The sequence below is a fragment of the Peromyscus maniculatus genome, chromosome 14 (assembly GCF_049852395.1).
Source record: "Peromyscus maniculatus bairdii isolate BWxNUB_F1_BW_parent chromosome 14, HU_Pman_BW_mat_3.1, whole genome shotgun sequence".
In the NCBI taxonomy this organism is placed as follows: domain Eukaryota; kingdom Metazoa; phylum Chordata; class Mammalia; order Rodentia; family Cricetidae; genus Peromyscus; species Peromyscus maniculatus.
Window position 1 is genome coordinate 45,432,070 of NC_134865.1, and position 19,514 is coordinate 45,451,583.

General features: G+C 43.8%; 2 protein-coding genes across 6 annotated transcripts in view; one reads left to right on the forward strand and one right to left on the reverse strand.

Annotated features, from left to right (window-relative positions):
- Positions 1 to 941: 941 nt before the first annotated feature.
- Trmt5 (tRNA methyltransferase 5) lies at positions 942 to 7,869 on the reverse strand. Its single transcript, XM_006992729.4, has 5 exons — positions 7,743 to 7,869; positions 5,741 to 6,393; positions 3,492 to 3,616; positions 1,501 to 2,152; positions 942 to 1,176 (listed from the first exon to the last, which is right to left on the reverse strand). Exons 1-5 carry the CDS (start codon positions 7,745 to 7,747, stop codon positions 1,097 to 1,099), a joined length of 1,515 nt encoding a protein of 504 aa, XP_006992791.2. The 5' UTR covers positions 7,748 to 7,869; the 3' UTR covers positions 942 to 1,096.
- The window catches only part of Slc38a6 (solute carrier family 38 member 6), a 66,781-nt gene continuing 55,074 nt past the window's right edge, over positions 7,808 to 19,514 (forward strand). The window contains exons 1-4 of one of the 5 annotated variants that reach the window (XM_076550875.1): positions 7,808 to 8,107; positions 9,541 to 9,671; positions 13,446 to 13,519; positions 14,637 to 14,737. In XM_076550875.1, coding sequence (XP_076406990.1) covers positions 14,665 to 14,737 — 73 coding nt within the window. In that variant the 5' untranslated portion in view covers positions 7,808 to 8,107; positions 9,541 to 9,671; positions 13,446 to 13,519; positions 14,637 to 14,664. Of the gene's footprint in view, positions 8,108 to 8,340; positions 8,438 to 9,540; positions 9,672 to 13,445; positions 13,520 to 14,636; positions 14,738 to 19,514 lie in introns of those variants that run through there. The other 4 variants (XM_042260782.2, XM_006992730.4, XM_076550876.1 and 1 more) reach the window with 4 other exon arrangements.

Consider the following 19,514-nt stretch of genomic DNA (forward strand, 5'->3'; position numbering starts at 1 on the left):
TCTGGGAGGCTGAGGCAGGAGGGTTGCTGTAAGTTCAAGTCCAACCTGGGCTGCACAGTAATTCTGGGCCAGACTGAGCTAGAGTGCGAGACTCTTGTCCCAAAACAACAATGTGTAGCGTGGTTATGTGCACAGCATTCAAAATGCTGTCTCCTGAGTTCCAACCATGTCCCCGGGATGTGTAGCATGCCAAACAGCAGTATGGCCATCGAGGTCTGTGCTGTGATTGCTCCACTCTGCTGTCTATCGTGGCAGCAGTTGTAGACAGTGTGAAAACTAACAGGAAGGACAGGTGCCAATCAAAGTTCATGCACACCAAAACCCCAAACTTCAAATTCCATGTAAGTTCCATGTCACAAAATGTTATTATTTTTCAATAAAGCAAATCCTCCTGTCATAGACCATTATGCCAGATGTGGCCTGGAAGGTGTGGGTTTTCTATTCCTCATCTAAATAATTTAACTTTGTATTACTTTTATACTGTTAATCCGTAGTAGAGAAGTTACATAAAATAATCATGTTTTTCCACTAGTAACTACAATGTAGTTAAATGCTTTCCTAGTTAAGCAAAATATAGTTGTTCGGTTTTTAAAAACTGTCTCTCCGAGGGACAGACACTATTAAAAAACCATTTATCTAATAAAAATAACTTGATTATATAATTTAGATTTTTAATTTATTAATTTGTTCATTTATTTTGCATTTGTGTATGCATGAGTGCCTTGGTGCACACATGAGGTGGGAGGAAAACTTCCAGGAGTGTCTCCGTTGACCATGTGGGTCCCAGGGATCACACTCAGGTCATCAGGCTTGGCGGCGACCACCTCTACTCACTGAGCCTTCTTACTGGCCCATCCCCATTCTATTTTAAAACTGTGCTGGATAATGGTGGTTCATGCCTGAAATTCCAACAACAAAGTAGTCTACTATACAAGTTCGGCTTATTTCAGTTAAATTTTACTTTGGTAATGTTTCATTTATAAGAGCAAAACATACGGGTTCAATTACAAATACCTGATAGTTAAAGTTTATAAAATCATACAAATTGTTCTCCTTTACAAAAAATTTACTGGGGAGATGGAGAAAGCATTTCCAACTAAGAATCTGATGTGATTTGTGGTTCTGAGAAGGAATCATCTGTCCTCTGCCGTTTAAGAGATGGCTCTTCGGGATTCTCTGTAACAAATTCAGAAAACCCATTTTAGAGGACTTTTAACAGTTGAATACAATGTTTTTAAAAGAAGATATTCTTAAGATTTTTTTCATTCAGTCACTTTAAAGAACACTGGTGTAGATTTATCATTTTAACAAGCCTATTAGACGAAACCACATACCATGCTAAAACTTGAAGAAACATTCTCAACTAAGTGGCAAGGTATCACTTCCAAACCTTACACACACACACACACACACACACACACACACACACACACACACACACACACATGAGCTATGTTAAAGGCATGATATGCCCCACTCCAGTCTCAAGAACTTGCTCACCTACACTGAGGGCCTGGGTCTTGTAGAGTGTAGCAGCGGGAATCTGGAAGGTGATGCACAGCATTTCCTTGTTAGGGGCCACGTTTCTCACGAGGTGAACTGAACTACTTTCCTCCAAGGGAACTCCTAACACATCTCCAGCTCGCTGACAGACATCCTGAGCAGGATTGGCGTCTTTGGAGAAACAGTAACAGTGCACTGTGGGAAGCCGCTCACTGCTGCTTGGCTGCCCGTCTAGGAGTGACCTGAAAACCCCGAGAAATTCTATGGCCTTTGCTGGCAAGTTCATGACAATGTGGACAGAGGGTTTGGCTTCGGTCGGCAGTCCTAGCCGGCGCATTAACTCTTCTCTGACCGGTCCTTGGAGGAAGTCTCTTCCATCCATGTTGAAGACTTTCACTTTCTGGTCAACTTTATTCAGTTTACAATTGTGCAATAGCCATTTATGGGACTCCGGATTGAGATCATTGGCAAATACTGTACAGTTTTTCCTTGCTGCTGGTATGGCAAAAGGCCCAACCCCAGCAAAAACATCAAACAAGACGTCTCCAGGGCGGAGAAGTTCAGTGATCCGGCCGTGTTCTGTAGAGAGACGAGGATTCCAATAGACTTTGGAGAAATCAAACTCATATGTGTAATTATTTTCTCGAACCTGAAAAGGAAGGGTATCATGTTTTTAGTTAATCTCATTGGATTTAAAGTCTGCCCACTGAAACTGGATAGGTTGCATATGTACACATGAGACATACATGTACATGTTACTGTCATAGGAGCAAATAACTTCACTTAAAAACATTCTGGTTAGACTCCTGGTGTTTATACCATTTCTGGAGCCAATTAATATCTTGCATTCACCTTTTTCATGTGAAAAGTCAGTTCTCCAAAGCCAAATGGCTGTTCCCATCCTAAAGGACTCATAAAGTTGATTCCAGTTCACACAGGCAGGAATGCTGCGGAGAGGCCGACTAACTGGCTTATGTTCCCAGATGAAGAAAGAAAACAGCATGAATCATCTGAAGCCTTCCTCTTCTACAGCACTTCCACACAGCAAGCAAGCGGCCCTCCACAGCACTCAGGCTGCAAAGGGACATGTTAGAATTTGAGGTATCTATGTTTGTGGTGGTATTTTAATTGTGCTGAAATGTGATTTTATTTGTATGTTAATAAATAGAGTTTGCCTGGAGATCAGAGGTTATAGCAAGCCATAAACAGAAGTCAGGTGGTGGTAGCACACGCCCTTAATCCAATCACATGGCAAGCAGAGTCTTTGTGTGGTCAAGGACACAGCCAAGCATGGTGACACATGCCTTTAATCCCAGTACCAACCATAGAGACCTGGAGGTCTGTATAGACAGGCAGTGACGAGGAAGGGATGTGGCTGGGCTTAGAGCCAATGAGAGGACAGAACAGCTAGGCAATAAAGGCACAGGTTAGACAGGAAGAAGCTCTCTCTGGGCAAGCTACAGCGTGGTAGTAAGCTAAGGCTAGTCGTGGCTATTCGCTATTTCTCTGATCTCTTCGGCTACTACCCCTGTATTTGGCTCTGTGTTCCTTATTTAATAAGACTGTTTAGAAATTCGTATACATGTTTTTAGACAATTACTAAAATTTTACGAATTTCATATCTATAAATTAGACATTTTAAGCTCCTCATTTTATGAACAAAGAATCAAAGACCAGAAAGTCCCTAACTTAGACAAATATGCTATATCTTTCCTCTGTTTCCTGGGGCCCTAATTTCATATTGGTATATTACCTTCCCCTTTGGACCAAACCAAACACTTCTGGCCAGAGCTGGAGGCATTTCAGTGTCTGCCCCCTGAGAGTGCCCAGGAATAACCTGGCAGGTAGATGTTTCAAGAACTACTTTTCATACACTGTTCCACAGCCTGCTCTGTCCCTGAGCTGTCCGGGGCATATTGTGAACGTGCTGTCTTGATTCCAAGCATCAGTCTTTCTGTTCACTTTGGGTTGGTATTACAGTGCAGTACCTTGGTTAGCATTTTCTCCTCTCCAGACAGCACCTCCATTTGGAAATTTCGGTATGTATTATCAATATTGCTGGTTTTATTTACTGCCGAGGTGAGTCCTGGGTTTTTGTCAATCATAACTTGGCCTAAAAGGTGAAAATTCATTATAAATACTGCTTGTTGTTTGTGAAGTTAAAATTAAAAATACTTAACAGAAATGAACAACATTTTCTTTTGGTTTACGAATAAAAGCTGTACTTGGTATGTGTAATTCTACCTACAATTCTTAAAAAAAAAATCAAAGAGATAAGTTAATAACTTGCAGCCTATATAGAATTTATGGGTACCTTAAAAAAATTTTTTTTGAGGACTTGTGGTCTATCGTTTTCCACATTTTTGTTAAACACAGTCAAATAAAAGCAAATATGAAACTGGCAAAGGATGGAATGAGAGGCTGTGAAGACCCTGAACAACAAATGGTCGCTGGAATGCCAGCAAAGACATGCTTGTTCCTGTTGGCCTCACACCAAAGGTTTCTTTTACTGTGTGTTAGAAACAAATGGCCCCAGTTTGGAAATGTATTTCAGCTAGCAATGTTTACAACCAAGGAGACTCGGGTTCTTCAGAGTCTGACCGACATTAAAAATGTTCTTTTAGTCGAATATTTATCATAGCAGAGAAGCTACAAAGACAAAAATATACATCAAAAATGACTTACTATTGCTCTTTAATTAAGTCTGTATCTTTTTGCCAACATTAAAATTTTATAAAGATCTATATACTGTCATTTCATAAGGAAAGAACTTCATCTGTGAGTTAGTAAAATGTACTGAATATAAATTAGCTGAAATGAAATGAGAATTTCAGAATTCAGAATACAATAAAAAAAAATGAATCAATGGCCCACTTATCATGTTCTGCTTCAAACTCCAACTCCTCCTGGATCCATCCCACCCCCCTCCCTACCCCCCCAATTTTGTGTCTTTTTCCCCCACCCATCAAGTCCGGTTTGTGCGGCCCACATATTCAGAGCTGTATTGCCTTCCACCAACTTTCTTTCTTTTTTTTTTTTTAATTTTATATGCATTGGTGTTTTGCCATGGGTATTGGGTCCCCCTGAAACTGGAGTTACAGACAGTTGTGAGCTGCCATGTGGGTGCTGGGAATTGAACCCGGGTCCTCTGGAAGAGCAGTCAGTGCTCTTAACCACGGAGTCATCTCTCCAGCCCCAGCCTTCCACCAACTTTCAAGATATAAAAGTTAAATTAAATGAAATTTTAAAACATTAAAAGCAATTCTACAACTCCATAACAAAAACTTAGAGCTTTGCACTTATTTGGTAAGCCCACAGAGCTGTATCGCCAGTCCGAAGTGTTTTATTTTTAACCCTTGAGCACTGTATGAAAAATTAAAAAACAAGCATGACCAAAGGACGTTTTGAGTTAGGGTAGGCAGGCACTGAATGAACGCCCACATCTGACATTGCACTAATCCCCACTCTCAGGGCCACTGCTGTGCAGGATCAGTGTCTTTGTTGATAAAAACAGAGAAGCGGAGGGGTTGGGGATTTAGGCCCTGGGTTTGGTCCTCGGCTCTGAAAAAAAAAAAAAAAGCCAGAGAATCGCAATGCCATTATCAAATCCCAGCCATGCAGAACACTGACTACTGCGAGTAATTCCCACAAGTTTTGAAAATTATTGTATTAGAGCAGTAATCCACAGGATGCATAGACACCGAGTATTTATATAAAATGATTTTGACTAGTCTTCCATCTAAAGAGTAAAGGCCTTGGGTCTCCGTGGAGCTACAACAGTGGGGTGTTCATTACAGTTTCTAAACAGCTAGGGACACTTAAAATGTCTTAAAGTGACTAACATAAAGAAGAGGCGTAATTAGCTAAATCAATAAATGAACGGCACTGTATATCTGACTCTAATTAAAATTAAACACCGCCATTTTTGAAACCTAGTATTGAACATTGTCCCAGAGGTCTAATGGCTTTTTGAACTGAAAGAATTATGTTCAATACAGAGCACAGCTTTTGTGTGTGTGTGTTGGGAGACCCAAAGTCTATGCCAATCCTGTGATTAGAGAGAAGATATTCCAAAAGGCTCTTCAAAAACAGGGATGGTGCTTACGGTTTGGCTTCAGATTAAAACTAAACTACCCTGCTTCTCTAAGTTAGCATTTTAAAGTAAAAATTGAAGCACTAACGTTAGAATCAGTCATTCTTTTTTTCTAGAACATGAATCTGACTATAATACACCTACCAATTAAATGCTTGAACGGCAGCTGATGGTCTCGGAGATTCAGGTGTGCGATGTGCCCAACCCTGCTGAAACCTGAGGTCACGTCTTGACCTTCTGGAAGCACAGCTCTCAAAATTTCTTCTGACTTAAAGTTTTCATAAGTTAGTTCCAAATTGTATTCGGATAACTGTGGACTGACATTGAGTTCTTCTAAAGCACTGAGTTCTGCTTTCTCAAAGGACTCAACAGAAAGCATTTTGAAGGGATCCAACATAATGAGTCTACTGTCCTCATCTTCGGGATCTTCAACGACACGCTTTATGCCCGGGCGCTGCAGGGCTACTCTCTTGAGGGCGCGCATCAATCTGTTGACGACCTCTTTCCCCACTTTGAGCACTGGGACGGACACTGTCTTTTTAAAAGCTGTCCTATCCAGTTCTGTCATTCCTCGAACACCAGAGGGTGGTGAAAATAACTCAGGATCTCTCATACTTGCTTCTGTTTCTGGCATGGTTGAGAATCTTTGTCTCTGACCCAACCAAAAAACACTAGGTGCTTTCCTAAGCCTTGGTACCAGCGTCCTTGTGATTGCGGACAAAGATACAGATTCACTGGGGCGGCACCATTCTACTTGCAGAAGTCTTCTTGAGAATCCCAATGGCTTCCATAAGATTCTAGGAAAAAGATTCAAAAACACCATCAAACTACATAGGAGTCCATTCACAACGGCTTGAGAATGAAAATAAGACTCTTTTAAATCACCTGCTGAGTGCTGACTGAAAGTCTGAAAGGCATGGGGGGACAGTCTCTCTTGCAGGACAGTATGATTTTTGTCACCGGTTAAACAATGAATTTGCATCTTCAGTCTGCTTGCCCTTCTAACAGACGGATTAGCAGTCCAGCCGCCTCCCCGTATTCAATGACAATTTTCCACAGAACACACAGAGAATTGGAAGTGTGAAATCTGAGTTAAGGGGGATCTCCAAATGAAATGGTTACTAGATAAGATGCCACCAATGGCCATATTTCTAGGATATTCTTACAGGCTTTTGTATCAGAAGCTTTATGATGAACTTTGTAAGCTAAGGAGTAAGTTAATCACCCAAAGTTGTGTAGCTGGTAAGTGGTTCAGCAAGGCCTAAAAAGTAGCTCGTCTAGCATGCCTGAAGCCTTAGAGGTCTTTCTCGAGCATCACTTATATCAGCCACAGTGGCACCTGTCTGTAATCTCAGCAATAGGGAGACAGGAGGGTTAAAAGTTCAGGACCAGCCTGAGATGCATTTCAGACCAATCTCAGAAGACAAAAACCTTGGTTAAGAATGACCTTAAGGACTGAAGATATAGGTCAGCCGGAAGAGTGCTTTGCCTGGCATGCACACACAAATCCATGGGCTTTCAGCACTGCATAATGGGTACGGCGGTGCAGGTCTCTGAGTCCAACACCCCACTCAGAAGAGCAGGCAAGGCAGGAGAATCAGAAATTCATCCTCCAGGCCAGCCTGGATAAACGAGATCCTCTCCCCTCCCACGTGGCCTTAGTATATTGCTAGGATGCCATGCATACGCTATTGCCATGGGCCTTGCCTGAAGTGCCTTGGCTTCCGTATTCTGGTGGACGAGGCTTGACTGTGTGTCTGAAGCACAGTATTAGCTATTCATTTCATCTTTTAAAACACCAAGTGGTAAAGGATCCTGTCACAGGCCACTAGACTATAACGCAATGAAGTTGAGAGTTATACTAGTATTTAATGAACTATACGGAAACTCAGTAATTCTAGGTGTCCATTTATTATTTGTAAAACGTGGATTAAAAACCATGAAAAGATTTTCGTGGTCCTGGCAATCTAATCCTGGGCAATACTCATGCTAGGCAATCGTTCAAACCACCGAGCTTACACCCCAATCCTCACCGGCTGCAGCCGCCGGACCGTCAGATCTTTCTCCTCACCCGGGACACTTGCAACCCCTTCCCCGGGCGCCCCTCCCCAAGTCCCGGAGGGCGGACCAAGACCAGAACCCTCACCTCATGCTCGGGTGCAGATCGGAAATGGGTCTCCGGCGGGTGGGCGTGGCCTCGGCGACGTCATCACTGTTGGCCGCCGAGGGCGCGTAGAGTCAGCTCTGGTGGACTCGCTCCGCTCTTCCTGGCCGCGGATGAGGTACGGGAACCCGGAAGGGCCAGGCCCGTAGCTCCGCCCCTGACGCGGCTCCACCGGGCGCGTGGGGCCGGGCCAGAGGCTCGCTGATGGACTGGGTCGTCGGCCGCGGAGCAGCATGCAGGCGTCGCAGGGCAGCCACCCAGCCGAGCCGGGCTGGTACGTCTCTGCCCAGCAGCCGGAGGAGGAGGAGGCGGCGGCTGCGGAAGAGTGGAGCCCGTTGCTAAGCAACGTAAGTGGGCTCGGCTCACAGCGCGGGGCTGCTGGCGCGGCAGCATCCTCCCAGCGCTTGCTAGAAGAGTTCTCCGGACGTGAGGGGACCGACCCCGGGGTGGGACTCGGACCACTGACCCCAGCCGAGTTTGGAATGTGGCCGTCGCTTGGCGCGCTCAGTCCAGAGTGGGGCTTGGGACACCGGCCCGGCGGGATGAGAGTCAGGGTTTTGTGACTCACAGTTGTTTTGTATCTTTGTCGCCTTTCAATTTCCTCTAGTCTTGGGAGGTCTTTGCAAGAATCCTGAGATAATTTTTTTTTTGGACTTAATCATGGGGCGAAGGGAAACGTGAGCTCTAGGCACTTTATATTACAGATGTCCCTGTAAGTGAAGACGAGGGGAGGGATCTGTACGCACACAGCTCGTCCTTAACCTAAAGCCGGTGTAGTAGGCTGTGTGAACCCCAGGGCCCCCGCCCCCTCTTCGGTGCCCAATATCCGGCCCAGGACCTTGGGCATGCTTGACAAGCGCCCTAACCCAGGACTGCTTTCCAGTCCTGGGACTCCACTTGAACTGAATCCTTATACAGTAACAGTCGACAGTTTTGCTTCTGTTGTCCCTGTAAGGTATTCCTGATCGTCCTTGCTGGGCAGACTTAATTCATGAGGTATATAAATAAAAGGTTAGTTTTGCAGCCCTAGTACTTGGGAAGGAACAGTTATGGGCAACAGTTCCATGCTGACACAGGGATTCAACAGGAATCACGTGAGCTGAGGCCTCTTCCTTCTCTCAGTCTCCACCCTTTGTTTACCTTATCTTGATCCCTTGAAGTCACAAGAGAGGCCATGGCTCCTACTGAGGCCAGCCTGGGCCCTGGGAGGTCTTTTTCTGAAAGACCAGGTTCCTCGAGTTACACCAATAGGTCAAAAGGAAAGGAACAAGTGCTGTGTCCGAATTTGCTTTCTGGTGCTGTGATAAATAAAGCCTGTGACAAAAAGCAACTTGGGGAGGAAAGGGTTTATTTATCTTACAGCTATAGTCCATCATGAAGGGAAGTCAGGGCAGGAACTTGGAAGCAGAGGCCGTGGAGGAACACTGCTTTTTGGCTTGCCCCTTCTGGCTTGTTCAGCTTGCTTTCTTTCAGGCAGGAGGGCCTGCCCAGGGATGGCAACACCCAAAGTGGGCTGTGCCCTTCCATGTCAGTCAGGAAAATGTCCCCCCCCCCCAGGCTGGTTTGAGGGTATTCTCTCAACTGGGGTTTCCTCTTCTCAGATGACTCTAGCTTGTGTTATATGGACAGAAGCCCTAACCCTGTCCTGGTGATGTAGTTAGTGTTGCCCACACAAATCCTCAGGTTTGTAGATCGCCTCCATAATTTGACAGTGATGTTTCCACAGATTTTTTAAATTCCTCATTTGGACATTTAAAGTGGCTAAATTGTGTGTCTACAGGAACCTCACAGACAGCGATCTCCGGGGGTTTCCTTTGGTTTCTCAGTCTTTAATGTGATGAACGCCATCATGGGAAGTGGCATCCTTGGATTAGCTTATGTGATGGCTAATACCGGTATCCTTGGATTTAGGTGAGGCCTGTTTTCGTCTTTTATCATCACTTTTTCATTTTGATAAAGAATTGCGGTTCCAGAAGTTACTGGTCTACAATTTCCAGGCGGATGATTGCTGAGGTTTTAGCATTGCTTTGTCACCCCTGTGCCTCACTAATCTGTGGTTTGGAGGAATGCTGCATGCCACCATCAGGCACTGCTTGAGGGATGTGTGCTCTTGTAAGACCATCAAGAAGGAATCAGGGACTCTTCAGACAGCATGGGCTTTAGTTGGAAAAGGACCTGCAAGGGGCGGGGAGCGACGGACCTCTGGTGTAAGAATCTGAGCCTGTTGCCTTACAGGCTGGGGTAGTTAGTTACAGGGCACAAAAAGGGAAGGAGGAAGGCCACTGTAATTTTTCCCTTTTTAGCAGGTGGTTGCCAGGGGTAGCTAGGGGAGTAAGATGAGTGGTAAGGATGTCACGTGATAGATAAGCATCTTTTCCTGGTCACTCATTACTAGAGTCCATAGGGCACAGAGGGTGAGAATCTAGAGAAACAAGTTACTTTAGTTACTATGGCCCGAATGACTTTACTTTGGCAATTGTCATTGCTGAACCAAATGGAGAAGACATGGCTAACAGTTCTGAAGTGCAGCACTGGCCTGATTCATTGTTGGGTGATCCATATAGAGTGTACTCGAACAAACGTAGGTGGCAAGGCCACTCACACATCTACGCTATATGGTGCAGCCTGTTGCTCCTAGGCTAAAGATCATGTAGTGTAATGCATTCTATTGTTAGTGCAGTAAAGCAGTTGTAGCATAATGGTCTTTGTGCATCTAAACATGCAAGGGATTTAGTGAAAGAAAAGTGATGTTCCTGAATAGGACATGACTGGGAGAAGAGGTTGGAGGACTATCGTTTGTTTGTTTGTTTTTCTCTTTTTCTTTTTCTTTTCTTTTTTTTTTTTTTGAGATAGGGTTTCTCTGTGTAGCCCTGGCTGACCTGGAAGTTACTTTGTAGACCAGGCTGGCCTTGAACCACAGAGATCCTCCTGCTTCTGCCTCCCTAAGTGCTGGGATTAAAGCCCCACTGCCTGCCTGGGGACTAGTTTTAAGGGTCTTTTGTTTTGTTTTTAACTTTTTGATTCTTGCTATAACAGCTTAAAATACAAGCATGTCATTTACCATATGAAACCTTCCTTTCTTTATGTCCTTATTCTACAAGGTTTTTAAAAGTTTAATCTACTTTTATTTTAGTAATTTACTTTTTTTTTAAAGATTTATTTATTTATTATGTATACAGAAGAGGGCACCAGATTTCATTACAGATGGATGTGAGCCACCATGTGGTTGCTGGGAATTGAACTCAGGACCTCTGGAAGAGCAGTCGGTGCTCTTAACCTGTGAGCCATCTCTCCAGCCCCAGTAATTTACTTTTTAAACTTTTTTCTTTAAAACTAAGACACAAACACACTCCCTACCTGAGAGCCAGGATCACCAACATCATTCCATCCTATTCCCCTGGGAGGTCTTCAGGGCAATATACAGCTGAAGCTAATGCCCAACAGGCCTTTTCTGAAGCACCTGGAGGATTGGTCAGAGACTGCATTACGGTTAACATCCTTCCATAACAAGAAAGAACATGCTTCGCACCTGTAATTGTGGTAGTTGGAAGGTAGATACAAGAAGATCAGGAATTCAGGGTCTTCCTCAGCCACATAAGTTCAAGACCAGCCTAAGCTACGTGAAACCCTGCCTCAAAAAACCAACCAACCAACAGAAATGACAATAAAAGTGTACTTGAAAATCATGATTTAAAAAATACAGTATAGTAATATAATAAATACATAAACCAATGATTTGATTATTTATTCTTGGTGAATAATCTATACCAGATGTAAAAGCATGTACTACACTTTGTGTGATTGGCAGTATAGTAGTGTGTTTTCCCCAGCTTCAACATGACCGTGAGTAATATGTTGCGCTATGACATGAAAACAGCCATGGTATCACTAAGACCTCATTGGTAACCCAGACATCATTATACAGTACAGGACTGGTGTTGATTTTTACTAATCTAAAAATGTGGCTAAGATTGTTTTTTTTTTTTTAAACAAAACAAAACAAAAACCACTTGATTACTTGATTTACACTCATTTATAATTTTTTTAAAAAGCCTCTTATTCAAGTCAATGTATGTCAGGTTGTCCATTGTGAATCAAAACTTGTCAGCCATCCATGCAAGTTAGTAGCCGTTCTGTGGCTATTTTCAAGAGTTGATTGTGGGCCAGTGTCTTCGTACTGTTCTATGGCTGTGACCAGACACCGTGCCCAAGGCAGCTTATAAAAGAAAGCAGTTACTGGGGCCTTGCTTACAGTGTCCGAGGGTGAGTCCACCATCGCCATGCTGGGGAGTGTGGCTGGCTGCAGGCGGGCAGGCAGGTGGGCGGGCTGGCGGGCGGGCAGGCGTGGCACTGGAGCAGTAGCTGAGAGCTTTCACCCTGATCCACAGGCCAGAGGCACGGGACAGGACACACCTCCCAATCCTTCCTGATTTGGTCACCAACTGCTGACCAAGCACCCAGGGCTGGCCAGGAGCCTCTGGGGGCCATTCTCTTGCCAAGCGCCCCAGCCAGCTAGCCCGATAGTTTCTGGCTGTTGATCACGTGGTGCTTTGTATAGTCGTGGTTTCACTGTCACCTGCTGGTTTGGGTTCTGCGAGTTCCTGTCGGCCCGGAGCTGTGGGATCTTCCGGAACCAGACCTCATACCGAGCATCCAGCACCAGGTTCCTTTGGCTCGTTTGTCAGTAGAAGCCAACGTCTCATTTCCCTTTCCTCCCTTCTCCCCTCCTTTCTTGATAAGCAAAGCGGCTTTTAAGTAGCCTGCTTTGGTTTTGTTGTGGGATGCGTTCACACGCTTTGACAATTCTAAAGACTGCATGGGACATGTCAGGCAACTCAGAATCAGAGAGCCTCTTCTTTTAAAGCTCTCTGAGAACTTCCTCTTTTATATCACGAGTCTTAGATGCAGGTGGACAGCGCTGACAGTGGTCTCACTGTGTCAAATCAGAGGTCCCTTTGGCGGTTGTCAGATGTTAATTTGTGAGGTCCCCGATGCCAGTTCAGTGACTGCTTGCTGTTTACTAATAAGTATTACATGAGTCACAGAGAGGATTTCACTTAAGTTCTGTGTGGTACACTGGGGACAGCAGCCTAGCTAGAAGCCTGTCCTGCTGGGATCTCCCTGGGAATGAGAGGAATCATTTATGCTGCTGTTTATTTCCACAGCGTTGACACAGGTTTTTAAATTATGTCATTAGAAAGGTGTTAATTGCATTGTTTGGGTTTGAGCTGGAAGAGGTGTGTGTTCCACAGAGCCTAAGAAGTGCTGCCGTGTGATCCTGGTAAAGCTATGGCTGGTTAATGGGTCCACATCACTGGAAGGGGAGGGCGTTCGGGAGATAGGGCACAAGGAAGACAGGGAGGCTTTGACCAGGGAAAATGCGTCATTAAAGGGAACGTGTAGATCACTGGAAGCTGAGCTGGCAGTCAGCAGACAGTGCAAATGAGGAATTTGTGTTTCAAGGAACGCTTGTTCCTTTTGATTTCTCCTTTAATTTTCAAAGCACTGTATTTTCATTTACCTGCACCTCGGTAAAATACAGAGCGATCGTTTCTTTAATATCTGTAGTTCTTCTACTACTCAGAGCTATTCCCTATGACCGTTTGACTGTGAAGAAATCTGTGATGAGATGTCATGAAAAAGAGCAAGTTTGGGGAAAACTTAACTGTGTGATCTATATTTCAGTTTCTTGCTGCTGTTAGTTGCGTTCCTGGCCTCTTATTCAGTCCACCTGCTGCTTAGCATGTGCATTCAGACAGGTGAGTAACACACGATGCTCTCACTCCACCCGGTCTCTTGAGTTTGTATGTGCAGAAGTGAATGTCTCGGATCTGAAGTCTGAGGGCGAAGGTGCAGCTCAGTGGTAGCATATATATTTAGCAAGCACAAACAAGACCCCATTTGGAACTCCAGCATGACACATACCTCGAAGAATCTAATTTCCAGTGAGCATATGTCATTAACAGTGTGGTGATCGGTTTTGATTTCTTGAGCTGAGGATGAAAGCTGGTGTTTGTATCACCTCTCTCTCTCTTATCTTTGCATTAGATTTGTGTTGAAGTTTGACACAAGCTTTATCTCTCTCTGCATGGCCAAGCTCGATTTGCTCTCACTGGTCTTGTGGCTTTCAGACTTACAGAAGCAACTACATGTACAAAATAGAGGTTTTAAGTGGGATTATTTTAGGCTCAAACAAATGAGAACCCTAAAGGGAATTTTTGAGAATTTTAAGACTCTTGAACAGAGTTCTAAAACCACCATTCTATTTTATTTCCCTTGTTTATACATCAGAAATTCCTATTTTTTTTTTTTAATGAACAGATTTTGTAACATATCAACTAGGTGATTCTTACGCAAAACCACTTAGGATTCACAGCTCCGAGCTGCAACTCATACCAGTGGTTGGATGGCTTTGACCATCAGGCTTTCTGATTCATGCCTCTGCCCTCAGGGTGAATGTGCAGGCAGATAAAAAAAAAAACTCAAAAGATGGTTTAAGGTAGCAAGCTGTTACAGCAGCATCCTGAATTCAGGAATAATCCCTTCAAGTAGCATTTGTAAATCCTGCCAGGAATATCAGTTTAGCTTCTTTGCATGAAAAGTTCTTTAAATTAGGATAGTTCTTCTAACATTGTAATACATTCTTTTGATAAATGCTATTAAAGGATTAAGATTTTAGTCAACTGTGTGTGGCAGTCAGTTTTATTTTAGTTATTTGGGAGTAGTATTTAAATTTGTGGAATTTTAAAAAGTAATATTAATTTTATTCTTTGCACCATTTAACCTTACATTTCTGACACCCATTCTTTAACTCTGGGGCACACAGTGAAAACTTGTCTGTTTCTCTCTCCCTTTCCTTCTCTTTTCCTTTTGTAGCTGGCTTGGGTCCGGTAACTAACTTCTCATGGCTCTCCACTCACCTGCTGCCCCTGTGTCCGCTGATCGATTCCTCAGTCTCTGTAAAGCTCTCAGTCCAGGTAGGCTCCTTCACAATGTACTCACGTAGACTGGAGAGGAGCGAGTGCTTAATCGCCTCTTGGTTGACTGTTGTAAAGGGTGCTGTGTTCAAGTTGGAGTCAGAAAAGAGTTATTTTAAGTCTTTATAAAAGGTAATGTCTTCCTTTTCTTGCCTAGAGTTGAAGGACAAAGAGGAAATTTCATGTTTATAAAAGGAACGGGTCTTTTCACATGAAACTCTCTTACTTGAAATTTTAATCAGGGTTGCGATCTGTCAGGACTTCTCTTGGGACCTGAGGTGACATGTCAAGGTGCCATATGCCACCAACCTTAGTGTGTTGACTATGAAATGGTCTGGGCAACACTTCCTTCCTAGAATCAAACAAAGTCATGAATCTAAGACGTCAGATCCGTGGTGAATGCTGAGTTCTCACTGAGACATAATCCCAAAGGACTGTGAGGTCTTACAGATGATGTAATCTCAGAAGCAGGTGGCTGCTGGTCATCCTGTGAAAACATGGTTTATGCTCTGGGGTTAGAACAGTCCCCGTCCCATCCCCCATCCCTCCACCCCCCAACCCCCCACCCCACCCCGGCCTCCACATCACTATCAGGAGGGAATGAGTGTTCTGGAGCACTGTACTGTTGCTGGCTCCTCACCCGCACTGCACACTACATTATCACCATGGCGTGCATTCAAAGCCAGTGGTTTAATGGTATTATAATACTTATCTCAATGATGTCAGTTATTTCAGGAGTCTCATTTATCTTTCGTTCCCCAGACCCCGTGTGTTCACCGTCTATTTTCTGATCTTATCTTTTACTGTTCCCCCGACTCCCAAAACCCAGGTCATCATGGTGGGAAGCATGACAGCAGGAGGCAGGCAGGCATGGTGCTGGAACAGTGGCTGATCTGCAGGCAACAGGCAGAAAAAACAGCTAGAATGCGCCTGGTCTGAGCTTTGGTCACCCCTAGTGACCCCCAGTGACACACCTCCAACAAGGCCACACCTCCTGATCTTTTCCAAACAGTTTCACCAACTGGAGACCAAATATTCAAATATATGAGCCTATGGGGACATCATTTTCATTCAAAGTACCCCAGTAGCCTGGCTGGCCTGTAACTTCCTTTTCTTTTTAAGATTTATTTCATTTGTGTAGAAAAGTATGTATATTGGTGCTTTGTTGTGTATGTCTGCACACAAGAGGGCATTTGGTCATGAGCTACCATGCAATTGATGGGAACTGAACTCAGGACCTCTGGAAGAGCAGCCAGTGCTCCTAAGGGCTGAGCCTTCTCTCCAGACTGGCCTGGAACTCCTTGTGTAGCCCTGGCTGACCTCAAATTGACAGAGTTCCACCTGCCTCTCCCTCCTAAGTGTTGGCATTAGCGGCATGCCCCACCATGCCCAGTTCCCTTTACTTTCTTACCTGCCGTGAACACTCAAGCCTCTTAAAGAACAGCATTTGTTATATTGACTGTGCTCAGCAGTGTCTGAAGAGATTTATACGTGTAACCTTCTGACAACTGCATGAGGTAGATTTTGTCATATGTGCCAAAGACTGGCAAAGTGAGACCTCAAGAGATGACGTGCTTCCCCAGGGATGTACAGCCAATTGGTTGTTTAGAGGAGCTGATCTCGCAGTGCACAGTCTGCTGCCATTTCCCTTTGCATTTCCCATGCAAACCTTGAGGCTTGTTTTCTGGAGGAAGTAAAAAGAATCCTGCACTTGACCCTGAGTCATCTTTCTGAAGGCAGAATGTAAGTGAAAGTCGGCAAGCCAAGGACGAGTCCCACTAACAGTTCTAGATGCTGGCACGGGAATCTGCTCTCATCAGGGATTAGAGGAGTGCTTCATACAGAATTTCTTCTGCCCAAAATCAAATGCCTCAAGCTGCAGCTAACGGGGGCACCTTTCAAGAAAAGCATGGCTTCTTCCTGTGGGACTGTTGTGTGATTAAGCCGGTCGCTCAGTAAGCCAGAGCTTCCGTTTATCCTCTCAGTACCTTACAGTGTGTCAAGGGACAGCCAAGTAGTACAAGACCATTCAGAGAAAGATTCATGCAAAAACAACCACAAAAAGAACACAGAAACAGCAGTGAGATGCCTTCGTAAGGATATCAGGTGACAGATTCAGAGCAGTGTCACAACAGACGCTGGGAGGAACAAGAACTGCCTTCCCAGCCACCCTGGAATACAGTTTTTGTTGTTATTTATTCTTACAAAGCTATACTTGTACTACAGGGTCTGCCAGGTTTACCCCTCTTGGCATTTACCCAGACTTTTATGTCTACACAAAACTTACATATAGATGTTTATAGCAATTTTACTTATAATTGCCAGGGAGTGACCAAAATGCCCTTCAGTTGATGAATGACTAAGCAGACTGTGACATTGAAACAACAGAAAATTATTTTGTTCTAATAAAAAGTGAACCACCAGGCCCTGAAGTAGTGGAGAATTTATAAAAGCATGTTATCAGGTGAAAGAAACCAAATGCTCCAGAGTTCTGCTTGAGGTATGTGTACATCGAAAATGAAACCCATACCTTGTGGGGATGACCTATGCTACTTGTTCACTGCAGCATTATTCACAGTGCTGAAATAAAGAAATACCCTGTGTGTATAGTTGGAAGTTTTCCTGTGTCCTGCCCGGTCCCGCAGCCACTCCAGCCCAAGTAAACACACAGAGGCTTATATTATTTACAAACTGTGTGGCCTATGGATTTAGCTTCTTGCCAGCTAGATTTTTCATCTTAAATTAACCCATTTGGCATTACCTGTCTGCTGGCATCTTGTTGCTCCTTAGGTGGTGGGCTGGTGTCTCCTTGACTCTACCCTTTCTCGTCTCCTCTTCAGTTTGAATGTACCGCCTAACCTTGTCCTGCCCTGCCATAGGCCAATGCAGCTTTATTTATTATTCAGTGGGAACCACACATATTCACAGCATACAGAAAGACATCCCACAGCATGTGTGTCTTTAGGTAGATAGAAAAACAATAATCTATATGTGTATTGGAGTATCATCCAACCTTTAAAAGCAGGCTCATAATGTCTTCCAGGCTCCTAGCCAGTGCTGGGAGCATAGGGGAGCCTGGAAGACATTATGATAATGGTAAGTGAAATAAGCCAAGCAGAAAGAAAAACTGCATGTTCTCACTTACATGTGGACACTAAAACGGTTTAGTTTCAAAAACAGAATAAAACTGTTTGCCAGGGACATTGGGGAAGGGAGGGGGAGATGGTGAGTTCTTGGTTGAGGGACACTAAGTTAAGCAGGATAAAGAGTCTAGACACCTGATGTACAGGTTGTTGTTAATGTCAAGTTTATTGGAAATTTGCCAAGAGACTAGATTTTAATTTCTCTTAACCAAGAGAGAGGGAGGAGGGGAGGAATGGTTGAATGGATATGATTGTTTCCTTGAATATCATAATTTCATATGTATATCAAAGCATCATGTTGAATACCTTAAATATATACAACTAAGAGAAAGAGGAAACTAACCAGAAAGGATGTGTGTGATTGGTTTCCAGCTATCTGACGTGGTGGAAAAGGCAAAACTATGAAGAGTAAAGAAGTCAGTGGTCAGCCGGGCGGTGGTGGCGCACGCCTTTAATCCCAGCACTCGGGAGGCAGAGGCAGGCGGATCTCTGTGAGTTCTAGGCCAGCCTGGGCTACCAAGTGAGTTCCAGGAAAGGCGCAAAGCTACACAGAGAAACCCTGTCTCGAAAAACCAAAAAAAAAGAAGTAATCAGTGGTCACCAGGGTCAGGAGGGAAGGATGAATGAATGGGAAGAGCATAGAGAACATTTAGGACAGAGGAAAGGAGCCGTGTGATAGCATAATGGTGGATATACATTCATCAAGCTCCATAGACTGTTCAGTACCAAAAGGGAACCTTCATGTTTGTGTGATATTGGCAGGGCAGAGCTCCTTGATAATAACAGAACTACCGCTCTATGGCAGGAAGGTAGCCTTAGGTGTCAGGCAGGAGGTACATCACAGCCTTATATTTTCTTAATTTTGCTTGGGCCCTAAAAATATCATCTGTTAAAGAAAAGTAAAAGGAGAGTGAGAACAATATAGGAATGAGATGAAAAGTAAAAAATTAATAATAATGTATTCATAAAAGCTCACAAGGCCCCAACCCTACATAAAGAAGACCAGGTAACTAGGGGACAGACAGAGGGAGAAATAGTCTTCTCCAGGGAAGAACAAACCAATTGATTATTCTATGTCAAATGGTCAGCCCTGAAAACATACATGCAAATAACATACAGACTGAGCAGATTATATTTATGTATTTAAGAATGTAGATGTGTATACATATATGTATATAACAACAATTAATGGAAAAAGAGGCTATGCGTTTAAAAGAGGAAGGAGGGATATGTCGGGGGGTTTAGAGGGAGGAAAAGGAAGAGGGAAATGATGTAAAAAAGAAAGAAATACTTTTTCATAGGATCAGCAAATGAGGATCTCTTCTAGTCTAGAATGAAAACATGGATTCTGATATTTGAAAAAAAATAATGCATCCTTAAAGAAGAACAAGAAAATATTAAAAGTGTTCAGAAACCACAAGTGCCATAGGAGACAGAGACAGAGACAGAAGGAAGGAAGGAGAAAGTAAAATAAAATTACTTTTCTAGTTGGATTGGAACACTTAAAGAAATTTCCAAGGATTGTCATAGACAGGAGAAGGAGCTTGAAAATGGGAGAAAAGTCTACCACTGTACCACCTTGAATGTGCTCAGTCTCACCTGAACATGAAAGAGAAAATGTAAGAAAGTTAGAG